Genomic DNA, 26298 nt, shown 5'->3' on the forward strand with positions numbered 1-26298 from the left:
GGAATAAAAATATCTTTTTTGCGATCAGTTTAATTGATTAGTTTCCTATCTGCCTAGAATTAGAACTTTGAAAATTGAATCCCTATAAGGATTAAATAAAAGTCAAGGTTGGAGCAGTTTCAGTACCCCTTGTAATAAAACTGAAGCCACTTGTCCTCCCTTGCTCCTGGTCTACTACTCCTGTGCCAGTGCTTTTTTCCATAAAACGATGTAAATCTTTATTTGAGTACTCCAAGTTCAGCCAAGTATTCTTATCAGCTCACGTTAGAATTTTTCTTGCCAAATAGTGAAGATGGTCATCAGTGTCTTGGCTTCTGTGCCCACTTCACCCAAATAAATAAAAAAAAAACACTTTCCAATTATTGATAGGTCACGGCTTGCTTAAACTCCTGACTGATTGCCACTCTAAAAGTGCTTTTTCGAAAGATTTGTCAGATAAGCTAGAACATGAAAGATTGTGTAAGGTCTTTGTTGTCAAAAAGGAAAGCATTCTAGTGGTTGGTAATTGAAGAAAATTCAATTAGGGCAAGGAATGTGACTTACATAAAAAAAAAAGAGAGAGAAAAAACTAATGTAGTTAGTATGTTTGTCACAAAACCATTTTTCCAAATAATATTGTCAATAAACAAATATGATGGCAAAAAGGAAGGCATTCTAGTGTTTTGTAATTGAATAAAACTTAATTACCGTAAGACATATTATGGAAAACGCAACATAAAAAAAATAAAAAAAAATAATAAAATAATAAAAAAAACGCAACACAAAAAAAAACGCATAATAAAAAAAACGCAACACATTGATCACAGTATTTATTTTCAGAGAAGCTAATGAAAGACACGCTCGTTTTTCTTTTTGGGGAGATATTTTAGGTGAGACAATGACTTCAGAAAAAAAAGGTAAATTACAAGAGATACTAAAAAAAAAATCATATAAAAGTCAAATCAAATTAGAAATTTCGGAGTGGAGCATGAGGTTGCAGCCCATACTTTCCCTTTATTCCTGGTTGAGGGCATGTAGCATTATTTAGAAATTTAACTTCCTTAAACGTATTTTATTCTAGATTTGAATTCTTCACTCCTTTCATATTAGAATATTCGTTGCAAAAAAAGTAACGGAAAACTATAATAATTTATCTGAGAAACTAATGTCTCGATTTAATATTTTGCCAATCGCTAGTTGTATATTTTTTTAACAGATCCATCAAAATGTTAAAATTACTTTTGAGTTGGAATTTAATGTATCGTATTTTCTATAGATTGATTTCAAGATGCGCTAATATTAGAATATTCGTTACAAAAAAAGTAACGGAAAACTATAATAATTTATCTGAGAAACTAATGTCTCGATTTAATATTTTGCCAATCGGTAGTTGTATATTTTTTTTTTACAAATCCATCAAAATGTTAAAAGTACTTTTGAGGTAGAATTTAATGTATCGTATTTTCTAAAGATTGATTTGAAGATACACTAAGAAAATAAAAAGATTAATTTAATGATAGTTAAAAAGACAACACCAAAAGTTAAGACGAACACAAATTAAACACTACGATAATTGCCATTTAAGACGAATAAAAATTACTGTCTATATTTAAGTCAAACTGAAAACAGATAGAAATTAAAATAAAAGATGCAATTCAAACGTATAAAAAAAAATAGTATCAAAAGTTAAATCAACAATATCAATAATAATATTAAATTTGTAATAAATAATTTGTAATAATATAAAACGCAGCAATAAGAGAAAGTGCTACAGATGAATAAACAAACTCCAAAACAAGCAGAATGAACAATCAAGTAAAAGTAGAAAAGAAACCAAATTTGTCATAAATAGGGGGAAAATTAACCCCTGCTCAACTCTCCTAAAGATTACAGCATCATTGGTGCTTTCTTGAGAACGACTTTTTTTTAACAGGGTATTTTTTGAATTCTTTTGGCATCAGAAAATGCAAGAAAAATGTTAGGGTTTAAAATGAGATTTGTGCTTCTTCCCCTGCCTTTCAAATCCTTTGACCGATTGGAGTGTGGTTTCTCTTTGTCAGATTACCGACAAGAAAAAGCTATGACCTTTAGATGGTTTATGGGGGAGGCAGTCCTAATTCTGTTAGTGACAATTTTTGATCTATTTAAGTTAAACTTGACAATTAATTTCTGTTACAATTCGTTTTTGATTAATATTAAACAAGTTTTTTCACCTGAAAGCAAGGAGCAACATCAAAAATAAAAATGAGCAGAAATTATTATGTATATGAGAGGGGTTGCGCCATCCTCAATACCTTGCTCTTTACGCTAAAGTTTGGCTTTGTGTCCCAATTCTTTAGGAAAGCCGCCTGAAACACAAGGACCGTTTAATTAGAACAAAAAACTTTACCGTAAAGAGGGAGGTATTAAAAATTTTCTTTAAATTCTCAAGGTATTGAGTAACCAAAACTTTAAAAAGCAGGATTGATACCAAGAGATATATCAAAATTATTCGCTTATTATGCTGATTCCAAATATATAAGTTTCATAATGTTTAGCGTTATCCATCATAAGCTACCAGCCTGAAAAAAGTTGTCTGAATTTTGAAAAAGAGGGAAACACCCCCAAAAATTCAAAATATCTTCATGAAATCCCATCATCAGATTCAGCGTATCGGATAACCTTACCGTACATAAGTTTCAAGCTCCTATCTGCAAAAATATTTCTTTTGTTTATTTATATTTATTATGCATATATATTTATATTTTTCGATGGGTGATTTTATTGACCCACTGGTCCTAATGACCTTTTTAAGTGATCAAAAAGATTGGAGAGCAGCTTACCCCTATCTCCCTGAGCTCAAACCTCCAAAGTTGTCTGATGGAAATTTTAAGACAGTCATTTTCTTTAGTATAGTTCAAAGGTCCAATAACTATGCTTTAAGTGATGATATAACCCTTCATTGTCCACGGGGAAAGGGTTGTATGTGGTGTCGGGTGTGTCGTTATCACGCGTATTGGTATCGGCCATTTGTTTTTCAATCATGGTTTTGTGCTTTCAATACGATTATGTGAAGACCCTGTCTTTTTTAAGGCTACTTATGGTAATCCTTAACCAACGCTGTTTTTACTGCTATAACAAGAATTCTCGATTAACCGCCAAAATTTAAGTGATTTTGAGGTGGAATTTTCTAGGATTTTTCAGGGTTGAATTTTGCGGGAGAGTGAATTTTCCAAGGGAAGAGTTTTTCAAAGGAAGGAAAGTTTGTTGAACTTTTCAGGAGAAATTTTACACCAGGGGGAGGGGATTTACTACCATTATTTGAAAAACCGTCACAAATTGAATAAATATAAATAAAATGGAAATAACGAGCAATAGAAAAATTAAATAAAATAGAAATATCATATCATATTTGGAAAACGATCAGAACAAAATTAAAAAAACAAAGGTTTTTTCAACTGCAAGTAAGGAGCAACATTAAAAATTAAAACGAAAAGAAACCATTCCGTAAATGAAACCTCTGCCTGGTCCCTTTTCACTCAGTTGTCTTGCGCCGATGACCAGTCCAAGCCTCCTGCCTATGCTGTTGTGTTAAAAAATTGTCGGTGCAATCTATCATCTCCACTATTAAGGAAAGATTTTATTGATAAAATGTATCCTGGAGCTGCTAATGAAATCTCAGAGGTGAAACGTCCTTCTTCAGGATGGAAAATTGTCGTAAAAAGTAAACCTGTTGTCTCCACAATTGCTGACCAGACGAAAAAGTTCCAAATTGTTGATTGCAAGAACGCAGAACCGGGCTCTCGCTATGGTTCCACGGGGCACTATTCCGCCAGAGATAATCCATGTGTTTGAAAAGTGCTCTGCATCACATCTAAAGTATCTGGTCAAACCTGTTGCACTATCAAATGCCCTGGCAACGCTCAAACCGATAAACGGGCAGCTAAGCAGATAAATGGATATTCGCTTTCTATCTCGGAACATTAATGATGGTCAGCTAAAGGTAGTGCTTCTAAGGGCAGAGCATATTTAGCTCTGCCTTTTTTTTTATTATTCAGCATCGAATCTTAATTTGAGTGATTTCTTTTCTAGTGATAGCGGTTTAGCTGTGCGAGTAGGTGAGTGTGTAGTAAAAAGTGCGTGTTTGCTCACAGATTACAAAGATGATGATTCGGATCTCACATTAGCAGTTAATAAACTTAGCTCATGCCTTCATAATGTCCTTAAACTGAAAATCCCGTTCTTGATCGCAGGTGATTTTAATTCTAGTTTATCTTCAGCTTCTGTTCGCGCTTCTTTACTATACGGAATATTTGGCGATGTTTTTAAAGTTCAACAGAAATTTGATAAGTTTACTTACATTTATTCTTCCTCTTGCACGTCCAAGCTTGACCACGCTGGGTCGTATAATCTAGATATACTTTGTGTTGAGGTGTTTTCTAGTTTTCAAGTTTCAGACCACCTTCCTACTGCTTCTTGTTTCAAGCGAAAAGCTTCTCAGATCCCAGTGTTAAAGGCTTATATTGTTCACAAGCATTGGCAGTGGTATACTTGTCGCGATTAGAAAAAAAATCGACATGTCTCAGTACAATGAAACTTCTGATAGCATCCTTAGAAAGGTTCGGGTTGCATTTCATCTTCTGCAAAAGTCTTCCATCAAAGACATAAATGAAGTTAGATTAACTCTTGATATATATTTTTCAGAAATCTGCCATCCGCTTTTATGCACTGAAAAATGGGCAGTTCTACTTAAGAAAAAATTTAGCATTGGCAACGAAGTTCCTGGGTGGTCAGGAAATCTAGCCTTGTCTAAAGCTTGTCACTGGGCTAAGTTTTGGTACAAATTATGAAGAGAGTTGACTACTCCCCGTCAATGAATACTCAATGAGTTGCGGCAACAATAAACAAAATATTTTGGTAAGGAGCTTGTCCTTCATCGGTTTAAAATGCAAACATTTTATTCCGAGAATGTCACCAATTCACGTGATCTGCTGTGGAAGATTTTGCCTCGTACTATTTCCTCCAGTTTGTTAGACCTGACTGACATTCGTTTGTCCAGATTCGTGTCCAATTTTTCAAATGAATGAGCCAGATCATGTTTTAGAGTCACAACTTTGTGACGAGCTTTACAACTTTGTTGATGAATGTTCTGACCTTGATTTTGTTGTTACTTGTGACATTGTCATGAAAACCAAATCTCGACTCAAAAAGAAACCATCTTCTGGGATATACAAGTTGAGCACTCTACATCATTAACAGAAGTTATGTGCTGGTGCATCACCTTAGTCTTCTCATGCAAATTTTATTTGATACGGGTATTGTTCCTTCCTCGTTTTGCATCGGTGATATGACTCCGAATATCAGAAAAGAAAAAATATGAGTTTCAATGTTCCTTCTTCCGTCCCATCACCAACCTACTACTCAATGTAAAATTTTCGAGCACTTTTTTATTGATGAGCTAGGACTGAAATGTTATGTTCCACCATATCAATTCGGTTTTCAGGCTAATCTTGGCTGTTTTCATCCTCTTATAGTAGTTTTTACTGCCACCACCGACGCTGAATCTTCGGGAGAAAGTCCAATCCTCGCCGGACAGGACGTCAAATGTACGTTCGATTCCTTAATTCATTCATCCATAATTCTTTGTATGAAAAAGCAAGGAGTCAACCCATCAGTTGCCTGTGTTCTCACATATTTATATAAGACTCTTAGAGCGCGTTTAAAACTGTCATTCGGTTTACCCGTACAGTTGGTTCTTCATCAATCCCTATACAATTACATTAATTCTCGTATTAGGTCAAACTCTTTGAATCCCTCGAATATACCTGTGATTCCTCAAAGCCTCATCCCTGCTAAGAAGGGGACAAAGCACAAAGCTATTACTCCCCAATGCCGTTCAATAACAGTGTCCTGGACACTCAGGGAAAATCTCTTCCTTCTTGAATTCTTGTGTGTAATTGTTGTGTCTCTTATTTCTTATTCTAATGGCATCTTAAATCTCAGCCACACAATCCAGCGCATTGGGTAGAATTTCAACATCCTTAAAGATTAATGTTCAAAGATTGTACTGTCTTTTAATCCTGAGAAAACTAAAGTTGTCATTTTCAATTGGCAAAATCCCTCTTCTTCTCTCCTAAATATGGACGGTTCTCTTATCTAAACCACAGACCATATTGCGCACCTGGGCCTTCCAAGTGGCACATCTGTCGGCCACACACGTCGTTTGCTGATATCTCACTTTGAGTGTAAAATTAGTATTCCTTACGCTAGAATCGTAAGAAGCAAAAGACGCTTCAACTGTTACCTTCCAGAATTCATGTACATCGCCACAGCCCTTCCACATCTGCTTTACATTGCTCCCTTCTAAATTTTTTTTTTTACAGTAACAGATAAAAAGCACCTACGATCAATCTTCTTCAGATGTCCAAAGTATCTTTTACGTTTGCCTCCTTGAACAAGAAACTATAAAATGATCCATTTGTATAAGCTTGCAGACCCAAATATTAGCAGTAATAAATATCTATCCCGTTTTCAATGGAAAATCATCATCCATGGTCATCAATTTGTTCGCGGCAGTTTGTCCGTATTAATGTAATGTATGTTATGAGGAGTTCTTTTTGTCATGTATTTGAATTTTCAATGTGTGTTTATGTCCTTTTTTTCTTCAGATTTGTATCTTTAGTGCTTACTCCATCTATTTTACCTTTTTTGACGGCAATAAGTAAATAATACTAATAATATTAATAGAAATAATAATTACTTAAAAGAGCAGGATTATGACAAAGAGGCAAACTTTAGCATAAGGAGCGAGGTGTTGAGGAGGGACAGACCCTTTCATATTCGGAATAATTTCTGTTTCTTTTAAGTTTTAATGTTGCTCCTACTTTCGATGGAAAAACTTGTTTTTTTATTTAGTACATTAAAGCTCCACTTGGGATAATAGGTCAAAGCGTTTAGCTAGATTAAAACATATTGGTTTTGCCTCTTCCCTCACTGATCACAAATTTTGGAAGTCCCTTACCCCCTCCCTCCCCAAAGCAATCAAAAATATTCTCTTAAATATTCACCTGTCATTCTTCATGTGCAACAGATATGCCATTATTATAACCGAGATACATACTTTCGTTCACTTTAATTCGACCCCCCTCCAAAGGTGAAAATTGAGATCCAGTTGATCTCGCAATACATCTCAAAATTTCAACTCAATTATCCAGCTTTTATCCCAAATCAATGCAAATTTGCCATTTGGATAACTTGAGTACACCCGGCTTGTCTCGTTTTGCATTGCTACTTAACTGGGAATACATTTGATTTAACTTGGTTCATAGGGCTGAAAATTGTAATATATGGAAGGCCACATATTTCAACACTTCTGCTTTGTTTCAATCCCTAGTCACAATTTAAGGCTGATTTGCCCCTCCTTCTCAAAAAAATCTCCCTGAAAGCTTTAGCTTGATCCAGAAATTCTTCCCCATCATCATGCAGATACGCGTTTATGAAATAAATGATGAAATAATGAGATTGGTGTATGAAAACATATCACAAAAAAATAAAAGATTTCAAGCAAACTTTCAAAGCGGAAGTACAAGTACGATAATCTCTCTTTACTCAATTTTGGTACTTAATTGGAAGAAAGATGATATTGGCTAAAATATTTAGTTTTGAAACCTTTCTAATAGTTATTTTTTCTGTTGTTATTTTTAGCTTGACATATGTCTTGCACTAATTAATTAAAGGCCACCCCTTATTCTGTTAAAAAAAAAAAAAAATCGTGAATTGTTAACATGCCCTAAAAACCAGCACATTGATAAGACGGAAATTGAGAGAGTTAAGGAATGTGTCTTGAAAAAACAATCCTGTGTTGAGTGAAACATTTCAATACATATGGAAAACACGTCTGGAAAAGTAAAATTTGCCTTGAGAGAGAATTTATTCAGCAAACAAAAATTAGAAAAAAGAATTATTTGCCCATGAGCCTTATGGCTTATGTCTTAAATGGATATTTATCAATCTATTTTATTTGTGACTTGACAAGATTTTTTGTACAAAATGAATTTTGAAATATGAGCTATAAAAGAGTAAATTTTTATCATTAGTAAATCTCCGTAACACTCATTCAATCGCTAATCGGAAAAAAATACATGTTGTTATACATCCAGCAATAGTTCCTTGGAGCACTTTTAGGATTATACTTTTACTTTTCTACAATAATACAGGGTTAGTAGTAATACAGGGTTATCAATTTTCAGCAGTAGTTTCTAGGTTAGTAGGATATAGGAGTGTTTTTCTTTCTTTTCTTTTTTTTTAAGTACAAGTGCTTATATCTCGTAATTAATATTATATTCAGTCAATAGGTATCATAAAAAGGATACAATACGTAGTTTTATAAGTTTTACGTGTTTCGTCTCTCAGGGTGGGTCAGGGATGGTACAGTACTTTTCTCTATTCTTCAGAAAAAGTGTATGGTAAGGTCTCAGAGGTTTATAACTAGTTTAAAGTATATCTTCCTACCATATTCTAAGCTTTCTACGAAAATAAAATATATTTTTCATTTCGCAATTTCATAGAAATGCAGTATACAAGAATGTCGGGTTCAAATCAATAGAAAAATAGAACTCGTTTTGTCCCCCTGGGACTAAAGTAAAGTTATATGTATAGAAAATGTTTCAAGGTAGTTCCGATACAATTACTCCGTAGGAGGAAATAGTTACGTAGCAACCACGTCAAACTCTAAAATACTAGTAACAGAAAGATAAATTTCGTAATTTGGTCACCTTGGATGCAAGGAAAGTCAATTAAGCTGAAAGAGTTACTAAAGTTTAATTTTTTTCAGACCAAACTGAGGCGTTAGTGTCACTTCCGTTGATATATCTTATGTTACTACCTCTTAAGATATGTCTAGTCCTTTAAGAGCTACAACATAGATAACATACTTTTAAATGATTTACAGTATGAACTATGAAGGGACTATCTCTACTGGAAGTGTTTTTCATATGGGAACCAATTGTCCGACAAAATTTGTAATGACAAAGAATAGAACATATTTCTGTTTCATGAAAAACATATGTTTTGTAGGTATGCTATGGTGTGGTTAAACATATAGTATGGTATGGTAAAACATATATAAGGTTAAAAAATGGGGTTGTGTTATCTATGCTTGGTATGTTATGAAACGGTGTAGAAATGGGGACTTTTTGCGATGACAGTGACAAGAATAAAACCTTGAAGAATATTTTGGCTGTATAGACGTCACCTGTCTTCTTGACAATGACAATTGTACATTTATCAACACTTCATAAAAACTGAATGAAAACACTAAAAAAGGGATTTCGAGTTCACACTGACTATATATACTGTACATAGAAACGATTGAATGAATGAATGAATGAATGTATTTAATTAACTCAGTACGATACAACATTGCAATAAAATAATAAACTTACACTCCTAACGGAGAGCTGTTCTCGTAAATCATGAACGTATAAAACACAAGAACTTGGGTTTTCAACAAAAGTAAGAAGTAAATGAAAAGCAAAAGAACAAACCTCCAAAGTACTTGTGGAAAGACTGGACAAGAGAAGTAAGGTCGGGAAAGCAGTAAACGGAATGTTACTCCGACATAGGAAACAAAGGAAAAAAGAATAAAAATAGAGTAAAGAGTATGTTTATACCTCATCATCAAAAATCAGTAAAAATGTACAAATAACAGTTCAAGTAGGGATAAATTCTTTTATTAGACAGCGAGAAACAGTGACAAGAAAACTCAGAATGTTTCGACCGCATATACAGGGACCATCTCACTGTTGCTGATGACGTCATCTGCTGATGACAGTCACTGTATATGTGATCAAAACATTGAGAATTTTTAAAAATCTTTTTTCCATTGTCGAGCAAAACGATTTAAACCTATTTGAACTGTTAATTGTACGTCATGAAAAGGCATTTTGATCATCGAAAATACCTACTCAGCAAAATAAATTCCATCGTTGAAGCTCATAATAAGAATCAGATGGAGAAGAAAAATAGAGGACAAAACAGAAAAAAGAAGATAAAAACGAGAAGCTAAAAAAGAAAATCCAAAATAAGACAATTTCAAGGCAGTGAATGCTTCGCTTTGATCTTCGTTTGGATACATGGTCTGAAAGGCCTTTTGTCCAGAAAATAGGTTTTATAATATTGAGACATATTTAAAAGACCATGGACACAAAACTCTATCTTTAGGAATAAGATCTATGTTATAAAACGTTTTTCTTATCATCATTCATCGAATTGTGGATTTCAGCAAAATCTTGTTATTGTTTTCCATAATTGTTTTCCATAATTGTTTTCCATATCACTTTTATTTAGTTAAAAAAAAAAAAAGGAAAAGATTTTTCACTGGCTGAAACTTATACTCTTTGGATTTTACCTTACTGTTTCTTCTTTTTATTCGTTTTAAATCTCTCTGCAGTGCTTTAAAGAAAACGGAAACACAAAAAACATAGCATACATTTTTTCAAATAAACATCCGAAAAACAACTAAAATAAAAGAGTCTCAGAGTCATCACTCTCCCAATCTTGCGTAAATTTTCCCCTTGTATAGAGTCAGCTTAGCTGAGCGTATATTTTTTTTCGTATCGACCCAGTGGTCTTAGAATATCACAAGAGGGGTCATTCCAACGTAAATTAAAAGTTATAGTGTCATTTTTAAATGACCAAAAACTTGGAGGCCAACTAGGCCCCCTCCAATGCTCCTTTTTTCAGAGGTATCGGATCAAAATTTTAAGATAGCCATTTTGTTCAGCATAGTCAAAAAGTCTAATAACTATGTCTTTGAAGATGGCTTAATCCCCTACGGTCCCCAGGGGAAGCGCTGCAAGCTATAAAGTTTGCCCATTGTTTACATGTAGTATTGGTTATCGAGAAGTGTACACCCGTTTCCGGGGGGTTTTCTTCTGGTGGGCGAGGGGCCATGGGGAATAGGTTACGTCGGAGGATATTTTCATGGAGGAATTTTCATGGGAGAAGAGAATTTTCCAGCATTAATAACAAAAATTAAATTTTTCATATAGAAAATAAATTTAAAAAAAGTTTTTTCAACTCGAAGTAATGAGAAACATTAAACATTAAAACGAACAGAAATCATAACGTATAGGAGGGGGTTCGTCCCCTCGTTAATACCTCGCTCTTTACGCTGAAGTTCTTTGTACTTTCAAACAAGCTATTTACTGTAATAAACGGCCTTTGTGATTCAGGGGTCACTCTTATAGAATTGGAACAAAATTGGAACTTTAGCGGAAAAGAAGAGGTATTAACGAGGGGGCGAGACCCCATAAATTTGTTATAATTTCTGCTCCTTTTAAGTTTTAATGCTGCTCCCTACTTCGGGTTGATTTTTTGTTTTTTTATTTAATCAAACAGGTCGTGGTAACGAACTGTAAATAAGGAGTGAAACGGGTCAATGGTAACCAAAACACTAAAAAATTAAAGTTTAATAGTAATAGCTACATCAAAAGGATCATATTTTTATGCTGATTTTAAATATATAAGATTAATTAAATTTAGTGTTACCCATCAGAAGTTAAGAGCTTTAGAAAATTTGCCTTATTATGGAAAATAGGGGGGAATGCCACTTAAACGTCATAATACGTCTTAACGAAAATGAAACCATTACATTCAGCGTATCAGAGAACCCAACTAAAGAAGTTTCAAGTGCCTATCTATAAAAATATGGAATCTCGTATTTTTTGCCAGAAGACCAATCATGGGTGCGTGTTTATTTGTTTTTTTTCCAGGGGTGATCATATCGACCCAGTGGTCCTAGAATGTCGTGAAAGGGTTCATTCTAACGGAAACTGAAAGTGCTATTGTCTTTTTTAAGTGACCAAAAAATTGGAGGGCACCTAGGCCCCCTCCCACGCTTACGTTTTTCCCCAAAGTAACCGGATACAAATTTTGAGATAGGTATTTTGTTCAGAATAGTCAGACAATCTAATAATCTTTGGGGATGACTTACTCTCCCACAGTGCCCGGGGGAGGGGCTGAAAGTCACAAACTTTGATCATTGTTTACATATAGAAATGGTTATTGGGAAGTGTACCGACATTTTCAGGGGGATTTCTTCTGGTTGGGGGAAAGGGGTCGAAGGAATTACGTGGGATGATCTTTCCATTGGGGAAGAGAAATTACAAGGAGGGGGCGCAGGATTTTCTAGCATTCTTTAAAATAAACAATGGAAAAATAAAATTGAAATTTTTTTTTTTCAACTGGATGAAAGGAGCAGCATTAAAACTTAAAACGTACAGAAATCATTACGCATATGAGGAGGTTCATCTCCTTCTAAATACCTCGTTCTTCACGCTAATGTGTTTTTAGTAACTTCAATTATTTATTCTACGACCTTTGGGATTTAGGGGTCATTCTTAAAGAATTGGGATAAATTTAAGCTTTAGCGTAAAGAGCGAGGTATTGACGAGGGGGCTAACCCTCTCATATACGCTATAAAAATATAGAAGCTCCTTACGTAATTTTCTTCGTAAGTCACTTATATTTATTACTAATAAAAACTTTAGGAAGAAAAATTTGAAGTCCTAGATGCCTTTTTAAGTAACAAAAAAACTGGAGGGCTAATAGGCCCCTACCCCACCCCCTTTTTCTCAAAATCCTCCCGATAAAAACTATGGAAAAGCCATTTAGCCACAAAAAAAATTAATATGGAAATTCGTTTTAATTATTCATGTGTTGAGAGCCAAAATCAAAACATGTATTAATTCAAAAACGTTCAGAAATCAAATATAAAAAAGCAAGTTTTTCCAGCTGAAAGTAAGGAGCGACATTAAAACTTAAAACGAACAGAAGTTACTCCTTATATGAAAGGGGCCGTTACCTCCTAAATGCCCCGCTATTCACGCTAAAGTTTTTTTCTGTTTTAAAAAGTAGAGTTATAACAAAGGGTCAAACTTTAGTGTAAAGAGCGGGGCGTTTAGGAGGGAACAGCCCCTTTCATATAAGGTGTAATCTCTGTTCGTTTTAAGTTTTAATGTCGCTCCTTACTTTCAGTTGAAAAAACTTGTTTTTTTATCTAATCACTTGTATAAAGTCGGTCTAGCTGGTCGCTTAAGATACTGAAGCCCTTAAAGAATTGTTCGAAAAATCTTCATCAGGAGGTAATATTGCTATGCTCCGATTTTTGAAAGACGCTAACAGAAGCTTTATTAGTTAAAACTTTACAACTCACAACTCATCCTTGGATGACTCCCTCCCCTCATGTTCTCCTGTGCTCGTAAGTGTGGATGGTAAATGCATATGATCATTTTAAACAAAAACAGACGAGAAGAAAGTTAGAGTGTTGATGAGGTAATCTTAGTCAGTGCTGGTGAGAGGGAAGTTGAAGCAACATGCGAAGGTAATTTACGAAATAGCCCGGTTTTTAAAGCTTGTTTCTGCAGATGCACCATATTGGTGTACAATATGTACACCAATATGGTGCACACCAACATGGTGAATATAGTAATCAGGATTTTAACTTGTCCTCTTCTTCTTCTTTTTTGTCTCATTGACAATTGAAGTTAGCAATAGACAGCGTGGTAATGTTTATGATCCCAGTAGACCCTGTGCATTATATCCTCCTTCATTGGGCATAACTTTCACTTATTCTAATCTTAGATTTTTCTCATGCTCTGTGTATCAGGGGTGAATAAGTAGAATAAGGTGAACACTCAAATAAAATTCATAACCAATTTAGTGAGGAAGAAATTCAGGAGGCTGAATTTTCCTTACCTATCGTATCTAATTTAAATACAATACGGTTTGTTACATTTCTACCCTAATAAGGATAAGTGAGAGAAAGGCGAATTAGATTATTAAAACTAAATAGATTGTCGTATATAGAAATACTAAATGGAAAACTTTTCCCATGCAGTTTGAACAGGAATCTGATTTTTTTTTCTGCTCTTAGGGGCATTCTTGCTGCCGCCAAGCGGTTACTGCAACAGAGACAATTCTTCTGGATCGCCAGCGACGGTTGGGGTCGCCAAACAAAAATTCTAGAAGGCTTAGAAGATGTTGCAGAAGGAGCCTTAACGGTGGAGCTAGAGTCCCGAAAAGTGCCAGCTTTCGATGAATATATGGCTAGTTTAACCCCGGAAAATAACATCAGAAATCCATGGTTTGATGACTATTGGCAGGTCAGTAATTTATGTTAGAAGCTTATTTTAAATATAAATTTTGGCATTTATAGGATTAATAATTCAAATTTTTGAAGAAGAAGCTAAATCAGGGGTACCATTTCAAAGGAAATGGTACCACTCTGTATGGAATGGTAAAGGAATGGTACCACCTGTCAAAGGAAATGGTACCACTCTTTATGCCACTCTACTGGTTCCCTTCAAAAGGAACTGTTTTAGCAGAACGTGATGTTTTTTCTATCTTCCTGCTTAATCTCCAAACCAGTGTGAGTAAACTGATTTTCTATCAGGAGAGGGAGCACTATGGAGGCTAAGGTAATTTCACCAAAGCGATAACAACTCATGAAGTTGGTAAAAATTCTTGGCGCTCCTGGCCACGTTACGAGGGTGAAAACTAGAAATGGCCATATGTGAACAAATAACAGTTGAATTTCAGAAAAATATTCAAAATTGCACAATAATCTTGGGATTTTGAAGGGACGCGGGCTTGAAGACACTCTGAAATCCTAAAATAGGAAGGGTAAAGGCTATTAAGACAAGTTATTGAAATTTATGAAACGAGGGAAACCCAGGACGTCATTTTAGGGAAGATCAGTTTTTACAAATCTCCTTTGGTTTCCTTCAGATGGAACAGTTTTGACCAAACGGAATATTTTTCTGCCATTTAATTTACTTCCCAAACCTCGGCAAGTAAGTGAATTTCTTAGCACGGTAGAATCATGGAAGCAGAAACAACAAATGAATTTGATAGAAACCATTCGATATTACGGCCAAAGTTTTGAAAAAATTGAGATTTTGGAATCCATTTCTATATAGGACAAAGAAGGGGGTTTTGATAGAGGCCAAACTGAAGAAAAAACAGAGAGAATGGCGGAATTATAAAAGTCTTTACAAACTTCAGGGGAACCTAAATAATTCAAAGAGCAGGGGATGGAAGATATATCTTCCTGTGAAAATTCATCTACAAAGCGAGATGGTAGGTACCACTTAGATACCCGCCCCAGTATCGTGAAAACTGAGTAAAATCGGGGATATATCAGGAAAGATACGTGTTCTTTGTGTTCCTCTAATTTCCTTCCAAGGAAATGTTTTGTCAAAACAAATATCTTTCTTTAACATATATTTTACTCCCCAGGCCAGTGCAAACAAAGGAATCAGCAAGATTTATGTTTGCACTAGGTGAGATTTATATTAGTTAAGATTTATGTTCGAAGCTTCTTTGAAGATAGATATCGAGGTAGTTACTAAGATTAATGTTTCAATTTCATGAAAAAACGAGTAAAAGAGTGATGGAATATAAGAAGAGATACGTGTTTATTTCAATCCTCTGGTTTTCTTCAAATGGGACTGTTAAAATAAATTACTTACCCGTTAAAGAACCTAGAACCGATTCATTGAATTTGCGAAGTGAAAACTAATACGACCATAAATACCTTCAGGAAAAAGCGAAAATTTTACTATTAGTGAAGTATTCCTAAAATTAAACTTATGCAGTTTTGGGTAGCAGCGGGTGCTAAATAAAAAAAGGAAAGATATGGGCGTGATAAACAAGCAAACAAACAAGCTAAAACATTTGACACTCATCAGGTTAAGGAGGAATAGGTTTTCTTTGAAGATATTATGTCTTTGGCAATGAACAATTTGTTTCAGTTTTTTGGGAGTAGATCGTTGTCAAATCTAGCTAATTAGTTCAGCATTTGAACGTGACAACACTAACCAAAAAGAGCTACTGCAAAAACAAATTCAAACAAGTATTTGAACAACCAAAAGAAAAATTGCAGAAAATCGTTATGTTCGCGTATTAATACAGTTGGAGAGGGAAGGGTTCTGGGGGACAAGCAAAGCAACATTTTATTTTGATTTCCTTGGTACTTGGAACAATATGAATTCTTCAAAAAAATATACGAGTTTAATAGAATAATTGCACTTTATTGTCACTTTTAGATTTGAAAAGTTCCGCCCAGGGGTGCAGGCAGTATTTTATTAAAATAAAAACAAATATTGAAAAGAGCATAATTGATTGCTTTCAATAGATATCGCTTTCCGTCCATACAAATTCTAACGTTAACAATATGCAGATTCGCAAAGGCAGTTAAACCTTAAACGAAAAGTCACATTTTCTGAAAGGAATTACTAGTTTCTCTCACTCTCTTTGCCCCTGTGTCTGGGCGGGTGTTTGCTTGTCCCAGCGTCTGTCTTTTTCTGTTTGTAGAGCGAGTTTCGGTTGTCTCAATGTCTGTTTGTGTTTGTTAGTATGTTCAAATCTGTGTATTTGTTGGTGTTTTTTGTCAATCTCACTCTATGTGCCCGTGTATCTTTGCTGGTATTTGCGTACCACAGTGTCGTCTTTTTCTGTTTGTATTTTTGAATCGGTGGGTTTGTGTGTTTTGTCTTTCTTACTCTCGATGGCTTTTTGTCTTGGTGAGTGTTCGCTTGTCCCAGTGTCTGTCTTTGTCTTTTTGTGTGTCTCTATTTGTGTTTTTTATATTATTTTGTCTCTCTCACTCTTTAAGGCTATGTGTCTGGCCAGGTGTTTGCTTGTCCCAGTGTTAGTCTTTGTCTACTCGTATTTCTGAATCCGTGTGTTTTTATGTGTTTTTTTTTTCTCTCTCACACTCTCTATGCCAGTGTGTCTAACCAGGTGTTAGCTTTTCCTACGTTTTTTTCTTTGTCTGTTTATATGTTTAAATCTGTGTTTTTGTATTTGTTTTTGTCTCTCTCACTCTCTGTGCCTGTGTGTCTTGGTGGGTGTTTGCTTGTCCCATTGACTGCCCGTGTCTGTTTGTATATCTGAATCTGTGGGTTTGTGTCTCTCTCACTCTCTATGTCCAAGTGTCTGTGCGGGTGTTTGCTATTTCCCAGTTTCTGTCTTTATCTTTTTGCATTTTTGAATTTTTGTGTTGTATATATTTTTTTTTCTCCCACTCTCTGTGTATTTGGGTCTGGGTGGGTATTTGCTTGTACTAGTTTCTGTTTTTGTCTATTTGTATGTCTGAATCTATGTGTTTGTATGTGTTTTTGTCTTTCTCACTCTCTGTGCAATTGTGTCTGGGCGGTTATTTGCCGGTCCCAGTGTCTATCTTTGTCTGTCTGCTTGTCTGAATCTATGGGTTTTTACGTGTTTTCTCTCTCTCTCATTGTCTGTGTCTGTGTGCCTGGGTGGGTGTTTTCTTGTCCCAGTGTATCTCTCTGTTTGTTTGTGTGTCGAAACCTTTGTGTCCGTATTTGTTTTTGTCTCTCTCATTCTCTATGCCTGTGTGCCTGGGAAGGTTTTTTCTTGTCCCAGTGTCTATCTTTTGTCTGTTTGTATGTCCGAATCTCTAACTATGTAGTCTATTTGTCTCTTTCACTCTCTGTCTCTGTATGTCTGGGCAGGTGTTTTCTTGCCCCCTTGTCTGTCTTTATCTGTTTGTTTGTCTGAATGTGTGTGTAAGTGTGTGAGTTCGTCTCTCCTACTCTCTGTGTGTGCAAGTCTGGGTGGGTATTTACTTGTTCCAATTTCTGTCTTTGTCTGTTTGTATGCCTGAATCTGTGTATGTGTTTTTGTCTCCCTTGCTCTCTGCTTCTGTGTTTGGGTTGGTCCTTGCTTGTGTAAGTGTCTGCCTTTGTCTGGCTGTATGCCTGAATCTGTGTGTTAGTATGTTTTTTTTTATCACTCTAACTCTCTCTGCCTGTGTATCTAGCTGGGTTTTTGCTCGTCCAGTGTCTATATTTGTCTGTATTTATTTCTGAATATATGCATTCGAACGCATCTTTGTCTCTCTCACTCTCTTTGCTTATTTGTCTGGGGGGGGGGTGTTTGCTTATCCCTGTGTCTGTTTTTGTCTGTTTGTCAGAAATTATTTGTTTGTTTGTGATTTTGTCTCTCTCATTCTTTGTTCCTATGTATCTGGGCGGGTGTTTTATTGTCCCAGTATCTGTCTTTGTCTGTCTTAATCTGTGTGTTTTATGTGTATTTGTCTCTCCCACCCTCTGCGCCTGTGTGTCTGGATCGGTGTTTACTTGTCCCATTGTCTGTATTTATCTTTTCGCATGTCTCAATCTAAGGTTTTATACGTGTTTTTGTCTTTCTTACTCTCCGTACCAGTGTGTCTGGGTGGGTGTTTTCTTGTCCCAGTCTCTGTCAGTTTCTAATATACCCCTATGAGCCCAATATTAGTATTTACATCTCCTACGTTTTGATAAACATTCTAAACATTCTACTTGCCAGCATACCCTAAAATAATAGAAACATAAAAAAAGTAATGCATAAAATATTCTTATTGAAATAACAACATGTAAAATATTATCATTAAAATGAAAATGAATGCCATGAGCCCATTCCATAATATACTTCATAATATTTTCTCTTGACAATGACTGTTGTTCCATTTGGGGTCATACATGAGTTTTAATATGGTTTCCGCTACAATCACATCACAGATTCCATCATTGGTATTAATGTGTTCATAGACTATATCCGTTGGTATATGATCGATCAATGGTAGTCATAATGCTCGCATGCACTGTGTTTTCCATCATTTCATCTTTTTACCCCGTTGTTATATTGTATGCCAATGCCCTTTTTATTCTGCTTTCGATTTCACTGTCTATTACCACATTATTTTTAAACGGGTAACAGTTTTGGCACGTAGAAAAGATATGGTTTATGATATTGGTGCAGCAGTAGGCCTTTCTTTTCTCTTTGCTTTCATTTGAAAGTTAATAAAGCTGATAAGATATTTCAACCGGTAACGTGTTACGACAAGCACTAGCAAGAAGTTGTCCCTCATCATCGACTATTATTTTCAGGTTTATATTCTCTTTTAATGGTATTATCTCTTGATATGTCCCTCTCGTATATCTACCATCAGACATATTGAATTGTTTTGGAAGTCCAAGGAAATATAGTCGCCCAATGTCCTGATAACTTACGCATATATTGCCAATAGTGTTATCATAAATACTTGTTTCATAGTTTAAAATTTTTTCAGACAATATCAACATTCAACACATACGATGGTTTTATAATGTGCACCTACTTGCTTAGAATATTCATCTTCACTTAAAAAAATATGATGGAAGTGTTTATCCTTCACGTGTACAATTAATATTAATCAAAACAAACAATAAGCCATCTATTCTCATTAACCAATCACAGAGTAGTACAGGGTTGGTCGCATAAAAAAATATCCGAAAACCATGTTTAGCAGTTCAAAAATTTTCAAAGATATTCACTTCTAATATTTTGGAAATCCAAATTGAAAATCGTATACATATGATTCTCGTGTTTTTGTTTTTTTTTTGTTCTAGAAAAACCATATTCGCAATGACATTTTATTTATTTTTTTCATTTTCTTGGGTATAGTTTTTTTTAATTTCAATGATAGTAAAATTCTATTCTCGGCGCCTTTTAGTATAATATATATTAAAAATTGGCGATTCATGTATTTATAAATTATATATATATATATATATATATATATATATATATATATATATATATATATATATATATATATATATATATATATATATATATATATATATATAATGAAAAGAGAAATCACCAATGCAACAGCACAAACACATTAAAAAAATAAAAAAGAGACAGAAGGAGAAAAGGAAGACTGTTCCTACATTAGTGATTAATATAGATCAGCACTTGAATGAGGCCTTAACCCTACTCATCCATACAATCACATAGGTCAAACAGCATAACCATACACAATCAGCCATAAAGAATAATCCATGGACAGGCTGTCGTGTCATCAGTAAGTATAAGTCGTCATTTACCAAACAATAAAAACAGTTAAAAAAAAGAACAAATAATTGAGAGGTAACAACCCAACACAAGGGCTCATCAGGAGAATACACACTTGTCTATAGGGTTTCGGCACTTTAAATTCTCGGCACGTATTTTAATGATAATAAAATACTATTCTCGGCGTCTTCTAACAGAATATATTTAAAATTCTAACTTTACCATTCACTTCATTTGACCTACTTGACTTAATGCTCCAGCCGAAATGCTTCCGGCGTCGAGAGTGAGGCTAAATAGTCCCTCCATTTGGACCGGTCTCTTGCAAGAATGTGGACACCCTCATGAAGGTCATCCCAGGCCTAGCGTTGGTTGGGCTTACAACCCTCCAGCCGAACCTAATTGCAATGAATAGTGATGTTATTGCCTCGGATGATCGATCTTCTTTTTACCCTTCAAGACTTAATGTAGAGGTACTATAAATATGTAAACTAGTTTTATTCAACCCAAATAAAAAATTATTTATATGATGGTCATTGGTGTTACCTTGGTAATAATTCCCAGACAAGAATTATGCTAATTTTTTAAGCTAATTTTATTATGCTAATTAATTATGCTAATTTTTTAAGCGTTGGATACCTCTGTAAGTAGATCAATGACCGACTGAATGTAGTTTGTAGCTTTAGTGCCAAAATAAAAGTGTGCCTATGGGACGCGTTAATCCCTCCATTATTCGTGGCTTCCACTTATGAAGGGGCTGGCAGTGGAGTGTCTTTGTTGACCATGTAGTCTTTATGAGCGTCATCGAATGCGTCATTAGTCATCTCGTAATTAGTTATAATTATTTTTGAATTTTTTCGAATTAAGATGAAATTTTTATTTTTGTAATCAGAAAGTGTTGTGAGGCCTGTTGTGATTTCATAATCATGCGCTGTTTCTTTACTGTTTTGGCTGTGTTTTGTTTCCATCTTTGTAAGAAATAATAAATAAATTTTTATAAAAGATTTAAAAAAATAAAAAAATAAAGTAAAATTTGGGAATTTTTCAGCTAATATCTTAAAGGTTGTTTGTTTTATCAAGTTTCTTTTTTCGAGTGGCCTCTCAAGAGCCATTTGCAGTAAATTCATCGCCACATTTCATAACGGCTTAAGTGTTTCCATTAAGATTCTTCTTGTTTTTACTTGTTCACTTCTTGAAATTCTTTACTTAGTCAGCAAGTTTGTTGACTCTAAAAATTTTTAATGGAATTTAGTTGAAGTTTGGTTTTCCAGTGAAGCAACCAAATTCCAAAGCACATAATAAAAACTTGCTGGTGTTGATGTTTGAATACTTTATTATATTAAAAAACAAATTTTAGAACTTTGAACATAATCTACGAACAAGCTCATCAAATAATGCTCATAGTAAATTTCGTGCATGTTGGTCATAAATGTCTAAGAGTAAACACAATTTCCGGCAACTGATTAATTTCTTTAACGTTTAAAATCAAAATAACCTGAAGTTCCAGCTCCTTACGTTATATGGTCTACCCATTATTTAATTCTATTTTCAACTATGTATTTTCAACTATGTATCAACTATGCATTAACAAGTTCTGGCTCATTTTTATCTATTTGTGCATTGTTTTTTCTTTTTTTATGAAAAATATATTTGGCAAACTTTATTTAAATTCTAGACTCGAGGTGGATGCTGCTCAAAGGGTTCGTGATATTGACACAGTTAGAGTTGAAAAGAAAATAATAATCAGGTGCCTATCAGGGCTTCCTTTTAAAGCTTTTTCAGTGGCGACACTTCATGTTTTGTAACTTTGTGAAAATAAACTTACCTAATCTAATATCCTTGCTAGGTAGGTACGAAGGAGTTTTTCGAGAAAAGGGGAGGGGAAACAAAGTTTTAGTAAGAAGTACCCGGATATTCAGGAAAAGCTAGGGTTTCATGGAGAGGGAAGGAGTCTATACCTGCTCTGAGTACGTTCCCGACCTAAATCTACTGGGGTTCAGTTTATTGAGGGTGAGGGTGAATCTTTTGAGGTATCTTTTCAGTTTTATTCCAAATAATGCTTAATCTGAAAAAAATTACTTAAAATCAGTATACTTAAAAATCTTAAGGATACTTCAAGCGCATCTGCAATCCTTCAAACTTTCCTTCAATCCTCAAACCAAATCTACTGAGGGTGAGTCTACTGAGGGTGAGGGTGAATTTACTGAGGTATCTTTTCAGTTGTATACCAAATAATGCTAAATCACAAAATAATTAACTTAAATCAATAGGCCTATACTTGAAGAACTTTAAGATGCTTAAAGAACATCTGCAATCCTTCGGACTTTCGTTCATTCCTCAGACAAAATCTACTGAGGGTGAGTCAGCTGAGAGTGAGTGTGGGGTTGAATCTACTGAGCTGTCTTTTCAGACTAAATCTACTGAGGGTAGATTGCATCTTTCTGAGGAACTTTTTAATCCAGCCTCAGTAGACTCACCCTCAGTAGATTTGGTTTGAGGATTGAAGGAAAGTTTGAAGGATTGCAGATGCGCTTGAAGTATCCTTAAGATTTTTAAGTATACTGATTTTAAGTAATTTTTTCAGATTGAGCATTATTTGGAATAAAACTGAAAAGATACCTCAAAAGATTCACCCTCACCCTCAATAAACTGAACCCCAGTAGATTTAGGTCGGGAACGTACTCAGAGCAGGTATAGACTCCTGCCCTCTTCATGAACTCTAGCTTTTCCTGAATATCCGGGTACTTCTTACTAAAACTTTGTTTCCCCTCCCCTTTTCTCGAAAAACTCCTTCGTACCTGCCTAGCAAGGATATTAGATTAGATAAGTTTATTTTCACAAAGTTACAAAACATGAAGTGTCGCCACTGAAAAAGCTTTAAAAGGAAGCCCTAATAGGCACCTGATTTTTATTTTCTTTTCAACTCTAACTGTGTCAATATCACGAACCCTTTGAGCAGCATCCACCTCGAGTCTAGAATTTAAATAAAGTTTGCCAAATATATTTTTCATAAAAAAAGAAAAAACAATGCACAAATAGATAAAAATGAGCCAGAACTTGTTAATGCATAGTTGATACATAGTTGAAAATACATAGTTGAAAATAGAATTAAATAATGGGTAGACCATATAACGTAAGGAGCTGGAACTTCAGGTTATTTTGATTTTAAACGTTAAAGAAATTAATCAGTTGCCGGAAATTGTGTTTACTCTTAGACATTTATGACCAACATGCACGAAATTTACTATGAGCATTATTTGATGAGCTTGTTCGTAGATTATGTTCAAAGTTCTAAAATTTGTTTTTTAATATAATAAAGTATTCAAACATCAACACCAGCAAGTTTTTATTATGTGCTTTGGAATTTGGTTGCTTCACTGGAAAACCAAACTTCAACTAAATTCCATTAAAAATTTTTAGAGTCAACAAACTTGCTGACTAAGTAAATAATTTCAAGAAATGAACAAATAAAAACAAGAAGAATCTTAATGGAAACACTTAAGCCGTTATGAAATGTGGCGATGAATTTACTGCAAATGGCTCTTGAGAGGCCACTCGAAAAAAGAAACTTGAAAAAACAAACAACCTTTAAGATATTAGCTGAAAAATTCCCAAATTTTACTTTATTTTTTATTTTTTTAAATCTTTTATAAAAATTTATTTATTATTTCTTACAAAGATGGAAACAAAACACAGCCAAAACAGTAAAGAAACAGCGCATGATTATGAAATCACAACAGGCCTCACAACACTTTCTGATTACAAAAATAAAAATTTCATCTTAATTCGAAAAAATTCAAAAATAATTATAACTAATTACGAGATGACTAATGACGCATTCGATGACGCTCATAAAGACTACATGGTCAACAAAGACACTCCACTGCAAGCCCCTTCATAAGTGGAAGCCACGAATAATGGTGGGATTAACGCGTCCCATAGGCACACTTTTATTTTGGCACTAAAGCTACAAACTACATTCAGTCGGTCATTGATCTACTTACAGAGGTATCCAACGCTTAAAAAATTAGCATAATTAATTAGCATAATAAAATTAGCTTAAAAAATTAGCATAATTCTTGTCTGGGAATTATTACCAAGGTAACACCAATGACCATCATATAAATAATTTTTTATTTGGGTTGAATAAAACTAGTTTACATATTTATAGTACCTCTACATTAAGTCTTGAAGGGTAAAAAGAAGATCGATCATCCGAGGCAATAACATCACTATTCATTGCAATTAGGTTCGGCTGGAGGGTTGTAAGCCCAACCAACGCTAGGCCTGGGATGACCTTCATGAGGACGTCCACATTCTTGCAAGAGACCGGTCCAAATGGAGGGACTATTTAGCCTCACTCTCGACGCCGGAAGCATTTCGGCTGGAGCATTAAGTCAAGTAGGTCAAATGAAGTGAATGGTAAAGTTAGAATTTTAAATATATTCTGTTAGAAGACGCCGAGAATAGTATTTTATTATCATTAAAATAAGTGCCGAGAATTTAAAGTGCCGAAACCCTATAGACAAGTGTGTATTCTCCTGATGAGCCCTTGTGTTGGGTTGTTACCTCTCAATTATTTGTTCTTTTTTTAACTGTTTTTATTGTTTGGTAAATGACGACTTATACTTACTGATGACACGACAGCCTGTCCATGGATTATTCTTTATGGCTGATTGTGTATGGGTATGCTGTTTGACCTATGTGATTGTATGGATGAGTAGGGTTAAGGCCTCATTCAAGTGCTGATCTATATTAATCACTAATGTAGGAACAGTCTTCCTTTTCTCCTTCTGTCTCTTTTTTATTTTTTTAATGTGTTTGTGCTGTTGCATTGGTAATTTCTCTTTTCATATATATATATATATATATATATATATATATATATATATATATATATATATATATATATATATATATATATATATATATATATATATATATATATATATATATATATATATATATATATATATATATATATATATATATATATATATATATATATAATTTATAAATACATGAATCGCCAATTTTTAATATATATTATACTAAAAGGCGCCGAGAATAGAATTTTACTATCATTGAAATTAAAAAAAAACTATACCCAAGAAAATGAAAAAAATAAATAAAATGTCATTGCGAATATGGTTTTTCTAGAACAAAAAAAAAAACAAAAACACGAGAATCATATGTATACGATTTTCATTTTGGATTTCCAAAATATTAGAAGTGAATATCTTTGAAAATTTTTGAACTGCTAAACATGGTTTTCGGATATTTTTTTATGCGACCAACCCTGTACTACTCTGTGATTGGTCAATGAGAATAGATGGCTTATTGTTTGTTTTGATTAATATTAATTGTACACGTGAAGGATAAACACTTCCATCATATTTTTTTAAGTGAAGATGAATATTCTAAGCAAGTAGGTGCACATTATAAAACCATCGTATGTGTTGAATGTTGATATTGTCTGAAAAAATTTTAAACTATGAAACAAGTACTTATGATAACACTATTGGCAATATATGCGTAAGTTATCAGGACATTGGGCGACTATATTTCCTTGGACTTCCAAAACAATTCAATATGTCTGATGGTAGATATACGAGAGGGACATATCAAGAGATAATACCATTAAAAGAGAATATAAACCTGAAAATAATAGTCGATGATGAGGGACAACTTCTTGCTAGTGCTTGTCGTAACACGTTACCGGTTGAAATATCTTATCAGCTTTATTAACTTTCAAATTCAAATTTTGAACGTTTTCGAATTAATGTGGGTTTTGATTTTGGCTCATCGTACATGAATAATTAAAACAAAATTTGCATATCAATTTTAGCTTTTTTTGGCTAAATGGCTTACTCACAGTTTTGATCAGACGATTTTGAGAAAAAGAGGTGGGGAGAAGGGCCTAGTTGCCCTCCAGTTTTTTGGTTACTTAAAAAGGCCACTAGAACTTTTAGTTTTATTTACGAACGTTTTTATTAGTAATAATATACGTAACTTACGAATTAACTTTCGTAACAAACTTCTATATTTGTATATTTTTATTACGTATTTTTGCCGTCAATCTTACCCGCATTAGACATTTTTTTTAATTCTAATTATTTTAGTTTTCACTTTTAAAATTTCCTCTTAGCTTTTCTTCATAAATTTTTCCTGTTTGTGCAACCTTCCCTTTTCTCTTGCTGTTTATTTTCTGTTTTCTTTTTATCTCATTTACGCTCATCTGTCCTGCATAATGCAAGCACAGTATTTATTTTATTTCCTGTTTTTTGTCTTTTTCATTGGCTTTAACTCTGCTTCTGTTCTAAATCTTTTTATTTTTGTCGTGGTTGTTCATTTCAACCTCAATTTTGTTTAGCCCGGCTAGATCAGAAAAAATGCAATTTTATGAGGCCTAACATCTTTCCTCACAGAGGATAA

At 34.2% G+C, this 26298-nt stretch overlaps 1 protein-coding gene across 1 annotated transcript in view; it reads left to right on the forward strand.

Annotated features, from left to right (window-relative positions):
* The window catches only part of LOC136026542 (metabotropic glutamate receptor-like), a 344543-nt gene that overhangs the window by 160455 nt on the left and 157790 nt on the right, over window positions 1-26298 (forward strand). Inside the window, exon 5 of the mRNA XM_065703226.1 lies at window positions 13895-14123. Within this exon, the coding sequence (XP_065559298.1) occupies window positions 13895-14123 (229 nt within the window). The remainder of the gene's footprint in view (window positions 1-13894; window positions 14124-26298) is intronic.

This window comes from Artemia franciscana, chromosome 4, assembly GCF_032884065.1.
Source record: "Artemia franciscana chromosome 4, ASM3288406v1, whole genome shotgun sequence".
Classification (NCBI taxonomy): domain Eukaryota; kingdom Metazoa; phylum Arthropoda; class Branchiopoda; order Anostraca; family Artemiidae; genus Artemia; species Artemia franciscana.